We start from the raw sequence: 13,236 nt of genomic DNA on the forward strand, positions 1-13,236 counted from the left end.
TTTATTAAACAGCCAAAAAGATTTAAAATCAAAACAGTTTAACGACGTCATTTGCTTCATCTTCTTCCATGAGGTTCACACCTCAGATGAAGTCAGGATGGGCCGGGGACTACCCTAGTCCCTTGGTGGCTCCGCCCCTGTTTACAGGTTCTTTCCAACTGTGTTTTTCTCACATTTTTGTATGCATGCTCTTGTTATTCACTCCTGCCTTGGTTTGAGACTGAGGGGAAACGAGACAGATCGACTGGCCTTGCTAGAGTTCAAGGCTAGCATAACCAATGACCCTTTTGGAGTCATGACTTCGTGGAACGAAACCATCCACTTCTGCCATTGGTATGGAGTTTCATGCGGTCGTCGTCACCAGAGGGTCACGAGGTTGGACCTGCGGTCCTCGAAACTTTCGGGCTCTATATCACCCCATGTCGGAAACTTGAGTTTCTTGAGACGGATTCATCTCCACAACAACAGCTTCAGCAATCAAATACCTCCAGATTTTGGCCGTCTGCGCAGATTGCAACATTTACTATTGCAGAATAATTCACTGAGTGGTGAAATACCCTCCAACCTATCCAGGTGCTCTCAACTCCTAAGATTGTCTCTTAATTTTAATGTTCTCGTAGGAAACATTCCTAAGGAGCTTGGCACCTTGTCCAAGCTAACAGATTTTGCATTTCATGACAACCAGCTCACAGGAAATTTTCCCAACTCCTTTTCCAACATATCATCACTTGAACTTATTTCTGCAGCTGCTAACAATTTATATGGGAGCATTCCTGATATATTTGGCCAAATGACCAATCTTACGTTCCTTTCTTTCGACGCAAATGACCTGTCCGGAACGATCCCCCCCTCAATCTTCAATCTCTCTTCTATCACAACCTTTTCCGTGACACTCAACAAAATCCAGGGGACTTTGCCCTCAAACTTAGGTATTGCCTTTCCAAGCCTCGAACATTTTTCTGTTGGCAACAACCAATTTAGCGGACCTATTCCTGTGTCAATTTCTAACACTTCAAATCTGTTTCATCTTGCAATGGAAAGAAACAAACTACATGGAAAAGTCCCTTCGTTAGAAAATTTACGTAGGCTTGGGTGGATAGTTCTTGCTGATAACAATCTTGGAAGTGGGGGAGTTGGCGATTTGAGCTTTCTTTGCGATTTGACTAATGCCACCGGTTTAGAAATGGTAGCAATTCATTTTAACAATTTCGGGGGTGCCTTGCCTCAATGTATAGCCAACTTATCTTCTTCTATTTTACAAATCGGCATGAGTGAAAATAAATTAGTAGGAAGTATACCGAACGGGTTTGGAAGTTTGGTTAAGTTGGAGACCCTTTGGCTGTCTGGGAACCGACTTTCAGGTCACATTCCGCCAGATGTTGGAAGGCTTCATAACTTGTATCAACTAAATATGAGTTTGAACTCTCTTTCAGGGAATGTTCCATCCTCTTTTGGAAATTTAAGTAGATTACATAAATTATATTTACATGAAAACAACCTTCAAGGCAAGATCCCTTTGAGTACTTTGGCAGAGTGAAAATTGAGGGTGTTATCTCTTGGTGCTAACAATTTCAGTGGTGTCATGTCCCCTGAAGTCGTCGGTCGTCTGTCATCTTCATTGTCTGTATTGGATTTATCTGAAAACCATTTGACTGGATTCCTACCAAAAGAAATAGGACATTTCCCAAATCTGGAGGCCTTTGATGTCTCAAATAACATGTTCTTTGGTGAAATTCCTCCAAATCTTGGGAGTTGTATTAAATTAGAGTTTCTAGACATGGAGGGGAACTTCATCCAAGGGGATATTCCATCTTCTTTGGGTTCACTAAGAGGTTTAATAGGGCTATATCTATCTCACAACAACTTGTCAGGCATGATTCCAGAATTCTTGGAGCGGTTTGAATTTATGCAATCTTTGGACCTCTCCTATAATAATTTTGAGGGCATGCTACCAATGAAAGGGATTTTCAGTAATGCAAGTGCCATATCAGTTGAAGGAAATAGTAAACTTTGCGGTGGAATACCTGACTTGCATTTGCCAGAATACAAATTACAACGTTCCAAGAAGGGAGGATTGAGTCTAACCGTCAAATGGGTAATCTCTCTTATTTTTGGTCTTCTTGGAATCACGTTTGCCATCGTGTTTTGGTACCTTTGTAGCGTAAGGAGAGAAAGAAAGGAGCACACTTCAAGTGATTCAAAAGAATTTCTCAGGCTATCTTACCGAAGTCTTCTAAATGCAACAAATGGATTCTCCATTTCCAACTTGATTGGTATGGGAAGTTTTGGGTCTGTTTATAAAGGAGTACTCGAACAAGGTGAAACAGTTGCCATCAAGGTAATCAATCTCGTTCATCGTGGCGCTTCCAAAAGTTTCATTGTTGAGTGTGAAGCTTTAAGAAATATCAGACACCGTAATCTTATGAAGGTACTCTCTGTATGTTCAGGGATTGACTATCGTGGTTGTGAGTTCAAGGCCTTAGTATATGAGTTTATGGTTAATGGGAGCTTAGAGGAATGGTTGCATCCAACTGAAGCAATTGGTGAAAACATTGAGAGACCAAGGAGCTTGAATTTTTCTCAAAGGTTGAGCATTGCAATTGATGTTGCTATGGCGTTGGATTATCTGCATCATCATTGTGAGACGCCAATAGTCCACTGTGACCTCAAACCCAGCAATGTTCTTCTCAATGATGATATGGTTGGACATGTAGGGGACTTTGGTTTGGTAAAGTTTCTTCGACAAACTACTCAGAGTAGTGATGGTAATTACTCAAGCTCCGTCGGAGTAAAAGGGACAATAGGTTATACTCCTCCAGGTGAATATATATTCTTCAAATATCTTTTTATTTAGTATTTTTGCTCATTAGTAGATCATATTGACAAATGAAATTGGGCTTTAAGAAATTTTAATTAGATTTTTTTTTTCCGATTCATGAATATTGCAGAGTATGGTATTGGACATGAAGTGTCGACACGAGGTGATGTGTACAGTTACGGCATCATGCTGTTCGAGATGTTTACAGGAAAAAGGCCAACGGATGAAATGTTTCAAGGATCTTTAAACCTTCATAACTTTGTCAAGGCAGCTTCTCCGGAGCAAATGGTAGAGATTGTGGATCCCTTTCTTGCTCATGAAGGAGTAGAAGAAAGCTTGATTGCAATATTAGCCATTGGTGTTGCTTGCTCTGCCGAGTCACCCAGAGAAAGGTTGGACATTAGTGAAGTTATCACTAAGATGTGTCGGATCAGAAACAAACTTTAGGAAAATAGCATAGGTGAATAAAAGAATACTGTTATATTCGCATAGCGTGTTTAAATATGTTTTCCTTACATGTAAGAAGTTTCCGTCTTTGTTTTATCAATAAACACAGCATAGTTATATAGAAACTTCCAATATAGGAAAGACAAGTTAACTGTGCATTGTTTCCTCAACCTTGGTTGTTTGCATTCCAATTTTATTAGCTTCCCTGGTTTTTGATTTTTTTTTAATTAGCGTGCATCTCGACTTACAAGTTAGTCCCTCTTTCATGATTTTTTTTCCCTACATCTTGTTTTTGGTGTTTCAAAACTTGGTTTGCAAGTTTATACCTTTTAGGCTTTGTTCTAGAAGAGATGGGCTCTATGTTCCCCTTCTTTATCTTCCTTTTTTTTTTCATTTTTTTTCTTCAAGAAGGGTTAAATTTATGTCCCCCTCTTTTCAAATTCTATTGATTATGAGGTAAGGTTTATGTCACTCTTACTTGGTGTAACTTTTATTTTAATTTTATTTTGGTTCAATCCCCCTCAGCCAGCCCAAAATGTTTTATATTTATTTTTTAATGTAAAGGCAAAACGAGGGCATTAGAGAATTTAGAAGAGAATGCTTTTGGAATAGTATTGTGTGTCTATTCATCTCTCAAGGAGGAATTTATAGGATGTTACAATCATATCAATAAGGAAAGAAATAATTACATGAAATCATACTATGCTAAGAATCCCAAGATTACAAGAATATACACAAAAGTCAACACTCCCCCTCAAGTTGGTGCATATATGTCACACATGCCCAACTTGTGTAAGAAACTTGAAAACTTTTGACTTGAAACAGCCTTTGTGAGGACATCTGCCAATTGATCTTCTGTTCTTATTGTCGATACCTCAATTATTTTCTCCTCCAATTTTTCTTTAATAAAGAATCGATCAACTTCAACATGCTTTGTTCTGTCATGTTGTATCGGATTATGTGCAATGTCCTAGGCAACTTTATTATCACAAAATAAATTCATGGGCTAATCATGCTTTATACCCAAATCACTTAACAGAAGCTTAAGCCACAAAATTTCACAAATCCCCAAGGCCATGCCTCTGTATTCAGCTTCTGCACTGGAATGAGCAACCACATTCTGTTTCTTACTTCTCCATGTAACCAAGTTACCTCCAACAAATGTAAAGTAACCTGATGTTGAGCGCCTATTGTCAACTGAACCTGCCCAATCTGCATCAGTATAACCTTCAACTCTAAGATAGTTATTCCTTTTAAACAAGATTCCTTTGCCCGGACTTCCCTTCAAATATTGCAAAATCCTCATGATTGCATTCATATGTTGTTCTCCAGGGTCATGCATATATTGACTTATTACACTCAAGGCATAAGCAAGGTTTGGTCTTGTGTGTGCCAAGTACATTAAACGACCTACTAACCTTTGGTATCTCCCTTTGTCAACTGGTACTTGATTAGGCTTAATAGAAAGCTTCAATTCTTTCTCTAATGGTGTAGGTACTGGCTGACAAGCTGACATGCCAGTTTCGTGCAACAAATCAATAATATACTTCCTCTGTGACCAGAAAATTCCAGAACTACTTCTTGATACCTCAATCCCTAAAAAATATTTTAGGGATCCAAGATCTTTCATCTCAAATTCTGTAGACAAGTATCTTTGCAAAGCCACATGTTCTTCTGGATCATTCCCTGTTACCACCATATCATCTACATACACAATAGTGCAGTCAACTTTCCATTTCTTCTTTTTCAGGAACAAAGTGTGATCAGAGTTACTTTGCCTGTAACCAAACGCTCTCATATATCTTATGAATCTTCCAAACCATGCTCGAGGGGACTGCTTCAAACCATATAAGGATTTCTTCCACCTACAAACCTTTCTTTTGTATTTATTTGGAGCATTACATCCTGGTGGAAGATCCATATAAATCTTTTTTGTCAAATCTCCATGCAAGAAGGCATTCTTCACATCGAACTGCTGTTAGGGTCAATAAAGATTTGCAGCCAAAGACAACAAAACACGGACCGTGTTGATTTTGGCCATAAGAGCAAAAGTATCTGTATAATCAATTCCATACTTTTGAGTGTACCCTTTTGCTACCATTCTTTCCTTGAAGCGATCCACCGTCCCATCGTTTTTATGCTTCACAGTATAAACCCATTTACATCCCATAGTTTTCTTACCAGCTGGCAAGTCTGTGATCTCCCAGGTAGCATTCTTCTTAAAAAACTTCAATTCTTCATTCATTGCTGCTTGCCAATATGGATCAGCTAAAGCCTCATGCACACTGTTAGTAATATATATAGTAGATAATTGATGCACAAATGACTTGTTTGATTTTGACAGGTAACTGGTAGACACATAATTGCTTAACGGGTATAACACATTAAACTCAGGGTTGTATTTATTCACTGAATATCTAGTATTGCATTTAGGGTCAGCTTCATAAGTAAGTTTAGGAATACCTCGGGTGACACGGTTAGGGAGACGACGTGGTGATGGTGCATCCGAGATCGAAACTGATTGGTTATGGTCATTAGGGCTCAAGAGTGGCGAGACTGACTGCGAGATAGCATGCGGCACTGGATTGTTCGGTGGTGAGGAAGGCAATAAGTTGTTTGGTGGCGTTGGCTGGTCCCTTACAAGGCTTTCAACATCATTTTCATGTGAATGGTCACCACTTATCTCTAAGACATTACCACTTAATTCCACATCATTCACATCATTATTTCCATGTGAATGATCACCACTTGTCTCCAAAACATTACCACTTAATTCCACATCATTCACAATATCTATATCTGGAATTGTATAATCAAGAGTTTGAACTTCTATTTGATTCTCCCCTTGAAGTGAATACTCGGGGTTGGCAAAATACATCTCATGCTCATGAAATGCAACATCTATAGTAATAAACAGTTTTTTTGTTGGAGGGTGATAACATCGATATCCTTTTTTACTGGAGGCATATCCTACAAACACACATCGTAAGGCCCGAGGTTCAAGCTTACTCATATGCTGTTTGTGGAGATGAACAAAGGCCACACAACCAAACACGTGAAGTGGAAGATTGGGGATTGTAGGAACATCAACATGTGAAGAGAGAGCTTGAAGTGGTGTCTAAAAATCAACTGATCGAGATGGAACACGATTAATAAGATACGCAGCTGAAGTGAGAGCTTCTCCCTAATAGGATAACGGGAGACGCGCCTCAAGCAAGAAAGCATGAACAACCTCCAGAAGTTGACTGTTCTTGAGTTCTGCAACTCCATTTTGTTGTGGAGTATATAGGCTTGTAATTTGATGAACAATACCATGATGATCAAGAAAGGCACGAAGTTCAGAGTTCACATACTCGCCACCATTATCACTCCTGAGAACCTGTATTTGTGACTTATACTGTACTTGCACCATTTTGTGAAATTGTTGAAACAAAAAAAGAACTTCACTTTTGGACTTCATTAAACAAACCCAAGTCATACGTGTGCAATCAACAATAAAAGTAATGAACCAATGAGCACCACCAAATGTAGCAGTTTTAGAGGGCCCCACATATCAGAATGAATTATCATAAATGGAACTGAACTTTTACTCAAACTGGACGGAAATGAAGTACGGTGACTTTTAGCCAATTCACAAACACCACATTTAAAGCTAGAAACATCGTTATAAACAAATAAGCTAGGAAACAACCTTCGTAGATAACTGAAAGAAGCATGTCCAAGTCGACGATGCCAGAACCAAACATCTGAAGCTTTATTCTTCTCCCCCTGAGATCCTTCCACGACAAGAGCTTGAGTCAACATTTGGGTACTATTCGATGTCAGTTCTAAGTAGTAGAGCTTCCCCTTCCTAATACCATAACCAATCGTCTTGCGAGTCTGAATGTCCTTAAAAACATAAAAGGAAGGCCAAAAAATCACAAGGCAATGTAGGGCGACAGTTATTTGAGCAACAAAGTATAAATTATGGTCAAGAGAAGGAACAACAAGTACAGAATCAAGATTAAAGGTGTCAGAAAGAGAGATAACACCTTCCTTAATGATGGGGGCAACATTACCATTAGCAACACTCACGTTAGTGTTGGTGGATGGGTTTAATGTTTGTATCTGTCCAGAATCACAAGTCATATGTTCAGTATCACTAGAATAAATTATTCATATATTATTCAGAACAGATGGATAAACTTTTAAAGCCTTACCATCATTACTTAGATGATTAAAATCTACCTTAACTTCGACAATCAATGCACACGACTCATTACAGCGGGGATGACGAGTCCAACGTGTCATTGCTTCGCGTGAGTTGAGTGCAACGTCTGAGATGATTGATAGGGCCAAGATTCCAAACCAACTAGGTTAACCAATGTGAGACCCTGGAAAAAACAAATTGTAACCCCAAATTAAAAAGACAAACTATTTTTTTCTCTTTTCTTTTTCCTTTTTCTTTTTTCCTTTTTCCTTTTTTCTTTTTTTTTTCTTTTTTTTTCTCTTCTGTGCGAACAAACAACAGCAGCAAGGTCCTTTCTATTTACTTTTTTTTTCTTTCTGGCGATGATAGTCTGCGGCAGAGTATAAGGCGAGGACGAACTCGATCCGAGTTTGGTGTTCTCGGGTCGAGCAACAATGGTGGTGTGGAGCAGTGTAGCAATGGTGGTGTGGAGCAATGGTGGCGACAAGTGGGTCGAGTGTGGAGAAGGTTCTGATCAGGCGACCTTTTGACCGTGCGTGCAGTAACATCTGTGGTACAGCGGCTGTGCGATGGTTGTCTGTGCAGCAATGTAACAAGGATGTGATGAGCAACGGGCATGCAATCCTAGGTCAGTCGGATTTGGGTGATGGTATGAATACAGATCAGTGGATTAGGTTCTAGGTTCCTGATTGCAGTGGCAACACATGTGGTGGTTCTCAATCGGGATTTGCAGTGGTAATTTCTGGGTTTTGGACCTCGGTTTGTGGCCACGTGATGCAACATCGGGTAGTGGTAGGTGGCTGCAAAGATCAGCTTGGTGAACTCGAATCAGCAACGACAGCGTCCTTTGCTGATCTAATGGTGCGCTGCACAATTGGCTGCCAACTGGTGGTTCTTGGTTCTGCGCACAGCGCAATTTCTATATAATTTTTTTATTAACCTAGGCTCTGGTGCCAAGAAGAGAATGCTTTTGGAATAGTATTGTGTGTCTATTCATCTCTCAAGGAGGAATTTATAGGATGTTACAATCATATCAATAAGGAAAGAAATAATTACATGAAATCATATTATGCTAAGAATCCCAAGATTACAGAAATATACACAAAAGTCAACAGATTTAGCCTATTAGCTGAGGCACTGAGCAGAGAACTACAAATAACACCTGAACCAGCCAAAATATAATTCCAGTAAATTTTTGCAAAGAAGAGAGCTCAAGTACTTGGTTTTCCTAGATTGTTGAAAGTGATCAGAACAAAATCTCTAGTCTATGCAAGTTTTGTAAAGAAGAGGGACTTTCCTTGTGGTTTGGTTTGATATGAGGCACTACATTTTTTTAGTGGAGCGTTAGCGTTAGTGGGTTAAATAATTAGTTGTTAGAGAAGGAGAAGTATCAGTGAAGATCGAACTAGCATCAGTGTGCATAGGCATGATTGCTTTCCACTACTGTGGTAAAACATCATCTGCATATGAGACTACATAGTAAAACACTACTAAAACAGGAATAAGTCAAGTAAATTGGTTTTGCTAAAACCCAAAGTTATGCTAGACTTTGATTTTATTTCATAAATACACAGAAAAAAGTCTACAATAATAGACTTTGAAGATTCGGGGTGTGTATGAATAGTTATGATTCAAAAGGATTTGTTCCCCAATGGATAGGAGTCAGAGTGGAGAAACAAATTAACGGCTGAGATTGCTTGCAAATGTGTGTATATATATTATATCACCCTCGATTATCAAGAAAGCAAATTAATTCGTTAAGCAAACGTGGTTCAATGCTTGGTAATGTGCCTCTCAGCCTCTATCCTCTATTTCAACTTCTGTAATCATCAAGTCTATCTTAAAACAACTTGGAGGGCAGTGTGCCTTCTTCTACACCTGTTTGCATCATTTCGTATTCGTAGTCTTGATTAGATTAGAATGTTGTTCAAATAAAAACAAAGAAAACAAATTCAGAGGACGAGCACCAATCGAAGGAGTTATCAAGCATGGGACTGCCACATTAGTCGTAGGATCAAACATCGCATAAGCAAAGAGGATCATAAACAATGTAACCAAAACATTCCATTAGATAATGCTAATAATCACATGGTTTAATAAGTCATAAAGTATCAAAATTGATTAATAGAAATGTTTTCTCTTGTGCGCACACATTGATTTATTTATGTTATTCCTTAATTAATACATGTGTTTAATAAAATTGTAAGAGACTTGTAGCTCAATTGGTTAAGAGAATTTATCATACATTCCAAGTATAAAGTAACGGTAGGCCCGTAATATTTGACCAATGTAAAAGGCTATAAATGAAGTTGAGAAAAAAAGGCTATATATGAAGTCCAAGTCCAAGTCTTGGGATCTACTTTGCCATCTTTTTACAGGGGGCAGGCGGGTTTTCGAAAGTGTTGTTTCGCTCCTTCAGATTTAACAATGGACATTTTGCATATTGTGACTTTCACTCAAAAGATAATCTCGCATAATTTAGTATTTATAATAATAATAATTAACACTGTCTCTTTGCCACCATCTATTGGGACCATAATCTGACAGTCATTAATAGAGTACTCTGTTGATGCACAAAATCAGTGAGGACTTTGGTACAACAGAAAATGTCAAGTTTGTGACCTTCGCTAGATTGCTCCGGTCACTAGTGTGGATAAGTATGTAAATGGATAGAGATAGGAAAGTAAACTCAAGATGTACGTGGTTCAACCAGATTGGTTACGTCCACGGAGTAGAGGAGTTCTCATTAATTGTGAAGAGTTTACACAAGTACATAGGTTCAAGCTCTCCTTTAGTGAGTACTAGTGAATGCTTTAGTACAAATGACATTAGGGATTATTGTGGGAGAATGATCTCCTTTTATAGAAGAGAGTTTCTAGCTTTGTTCTGACATTGACACGTGTCATGCTATGATTGGTCTTTGATGTTGACACATGTCGCGCTATGATTGGCCTCCTGTTTGGAGGGAAACTCTTCTGGGTCCTTGATGGTATAACGTTGACCGGTGCTTGGTAATTTCGAGATTGGTCAAGTATGGTATAAACAGTGCTCCCCTAAGTTCCCGAGTGAGGGAAGCTCCTCGGTAAGGGACTTGCAAGATCCAAGCCACTGAGTAATCATGAAACTTCTAAGTACTGAAGTGTGGTATCGTTTTCACTTGCCTTATCTGTCTCATAGGTAGATGTGGCATCTTCTCTGGAAGTACTTTTCCTCCATCCAGGGGTGGTATCTTTAACCGTTGGAGATGCATAAGGTAATGTATCAATTTCACTTGAAGCTTACTTGTAGTTTTGGGCTTGGTCAAGCGTGATACAAACCCTATAGTAGGAGTCCCCCAAGTCTATGAGCGAGGAGATCTGCCGAAAGAGGCGACAGACAAGGTAAACAATCAGAGTTCCAAGCAGTCAGTCTCAGATTGAAAGTTTGATCTCGTGTTCCGGCTGATTGTTTTGTAGACATCAACAAGGACAAAGAAAATGACATGGAGAAGAGATGATATGAGATACTTTTGCTTTTGAAGAAGTAAATTTCCACAAGCTTATTCTTGAATTGGGCTGGAGGGTTTTCTGGTTTCCTCCATAGTATAGGGCCTACTCAAGAATTTGAGGGTTAAAACAAGTCTATCAAATCAAGAGTTCGTTCGACCTTGATGATATGGGATACTTTTGTTGTTGACAAAGTAGTGGATGTGGTATGGTGAGGCTTTGCTCTTTGGCGATGTTGCCAGTGAAAGGTTGTTAAAGTTTATTGAGCTCTTCAGATAGGGTAGCGATGCCGAGCTTGGATTTGATTTAGACTCCTCCGTCTGGATTATGCGGTTCTATAGGAAGGGCATCGTGTTATGGTGATATGTTCCAGCACATGTTGAACCTTCTGCTTCAATCTTTTGCATAGTAGAAGTAGTGCGCAACCTTTGCATTTAAATGGTCTTTCAGAGCATTACTTCTCAGCTACTCATCCATGCTTGGTAGCTTCAATGTAAATAGCCAGTATCGTATCAACTGTTCTGAGGTATTTGCCGAAGGGATTTGTGACCTTGACAACAGTTGAGGATGAGTACTCGAGAGCAATGCTAGGTGAGCAACCATGTAAAGGTTCCGGGCAATCAGTTCCAGATCGAAAGTTTGATTTCAGGTTCCGACTAATTGCTTTCTTTCTCCTTGTTTTGCAGGTAAGAGCAAGAGCAAAGGAAAAGATAAGGAAAAAGCATGATATGGGATACTTTTGCTTTTGACCCTGATGATATGAGATACTCTTGCTCTGGTGTGGCTGGTTTGCAGAGGTATTATTAGGGGGAAGAAAGCTGAGTATTTCGAGAAGCTTCGTTGGGAGTTCCCTCTCAGATATGAGGAAGGGTTGAGCATTTTTGCAGGTCTGCCTGTTCGTAGAGGATGAAGGTCGATATATATAGGAGTTTCCCCAACAACAAGTAGTAATGCTATTCCTTTACCTTTCTTAGTCATAGCAATGTAGTGGGAGCTGCAAGCTTCATGTGTTTTAACTTTGTCAGAGCACTTTGAAAAAGTGGTCCGTGGTATCCGAAGAGCTGATGTTGCGTGTGAAGATTGCATACAAGCTTTATCCAAGGAAATTTGGCTCTCGAAGCTCAGAGAGTGGTGCCTCTTCGATTTTCGAGCAAGAAGATATGTTAAGATCTGGCTCTCGAAATTCGGAGAGCGTTGCCTCTTCGATTTTTGAACAAGCAATCCTATTGGGAATTTGGCTCTTGAGATTTGGAGAGCGGTGCCTCTTCAATTTTTGAGAAAGCAATCTTGTTGGGAGTCTAGCTTTCTAGATTCGGATAGCGATGCCTCTTCGATTTTTGAGAAAGCAATCTTGTTGGGAGCCTGGCTCTCGAGATTCGGAGAGTGGTGCCTCTTTGATTTTTGAGCAAGTAATCCTGTTGGTGGCTCTCGAGATTCGGAGAGCGGTGCCTGTGGAGCAAAAAATAATCACAAGGCGACACGTGAATCTTTGGATAAAAAAGGACAAAAATACCGTTGAGGCACATTGGGATTCCTACGCGCAAGTAGCGGAGAATCATCTTTCAACAAAATAAAAAATGCTCCAAAAGAGGTAACCAATTCAAAGTCCATCTCATCAAATCCCCTTTTGCAAGGTAACCTACAAAATAATGTTAATTGGTTAATTAATGGATTAATTACCCAATTAATCCATTAAACATCAATTAAATTACCCAATTAATCAAAAAATATATCCCATTCACCCTAAAAATAGGTAGTGGCCGGTCACCTCACATTCTTCTTAGTCTTTCTTACTTTTCCCCATTTTACTACCCCATTTATACAAATAAATAATTTTATAACCTCCCATTTACTTCTTTCATACTTAATTAGCCAATAAATTGGCTAATTAAGCCAAAATCATAAACCACAAAAACCATCAAGGCCGGCCACACCAAGGGGAAAAATGGGTAAGCTTAATCCTATAAATAGGCACCTATTCTCACCAAAGAGTCATTCCAATTCTCTTACAAAAAATCTCAAATACTCTAAACACTATTTCTCTCTAAAATTCTAACTTTGGCATCGGAGGTTCTTCGGCCAAAGCCCCCCCCATTCATCATGGGCGCGTGAAGCTTTTGGCCTTAACCTAAGGTGCTAGTTGTTTTGTAGGTGCAAAATCGTCCAAGATCGAGGAGGAGAAAATTTGCATCCACAAATTAGTGCTTTCATTGAGAGTTGAAATCCATACTCGTAGAAGACTCTCGCACAAAAAGGTTTTTTCTTTATTTTCTAGTCCATTTGAATATTTTTCTTAC

At 39.2% G+C, this 13,236-nt stretch overlaps 2 protein-coding genes across 2 annotated transcripts; both read left to right on the forward strand.

Annotated features, from left to right (window-relative positions):
• The first annotated feature begins 295 nt into the window (after window positions 1–295).
• On the forward strand, window positions 296–2,342 carry LOC126602451 (LRR receptor-like serine/threonine-protein kinase EFR). The gene is made up of 3 exons (XM_050269320.1): window positions 296–1,398; window positions 1,576–2,095; window positions 2,304–2,342. Exons 1-3 carry the CDS (start codon window positions 296–298, stop codon window positions 2,340–2,342), a joined length of 1,662 nt encoding a protein of 553 aa, XP_050125277.1.
• Window positions 2,343–2,391: 49 nt separating this feature from the next.
• LOC126602456 (probable LRR receptor-like serine/threonine-protein kinase At3g47570) lies at window positions 2,392–3,265 on the forward strand. Its single transcript, XM_050269334.1, has 2 exons — window positions 2,392–2,819; window positions 2,949–3,265. Exons 1-2 carry the CDS (start codon window positions 2,423–2,425, stop codon window positions 3,263–3,265), a joined length of 714 nt encoding a protein of 237 aa, XP_050125291.1. The 5' UTR covers window positions 2,392–2,422.
• The last annotated feature ends 9,971 nt before the right edge of the window (window positions 3,266–13,236 follow it).

This window comes from Malus sylvestris, chromosome 2, assembly GCF_916048215.2.
Source record: "Malus sylvestris chromosome 2, drMalSylv7.2, whole genome shotgun sequence".
Lineage (NCBI taxonomy): Eukaryota > Viridiplantae > Streptophyta > Magnoliopsida > Rosales > Rosaceae > Malus > Malus sylvestris.

Bases quoted from the DNA above. Each gene is read 5' to 3' on its own strand.
- LOC126602451 (XM_050269320.1), top strand. From the start codon at position 296: ATGACTTCGTGGAACGAAACCATCCACTTCTGCCATTGGTATGGAGTT. The intron at 1,399-1,575 runs GTATCAACTAAA...TAACAATTTCAG, and splicing joins GTTGGAAGGCTTCATAACTT to TGGTGTCATGTCCCCTGAAG. The intron at 2,096-2,303 runs GTAATCTCTCTT...CTGTTTATAAAG, and splicing joins TGAGTCTAACCGTCAAATGG to GAGTACTCGAACAAGGTGAA.
- LOC126602456 (XM_050269334.1), top strand. From the start codon at position 2,423: ATGAAGGTACTCTCTGTATGTTCAGGGATTGACTATCGTGGTTGTGAG. The intron at 2,820-2,948 runs GTGAATATATAT...TGAATATTGCAG, and splicing joins AATAGGTTATACTCCTCCAG to AGTATGGTATTGGACATGAA.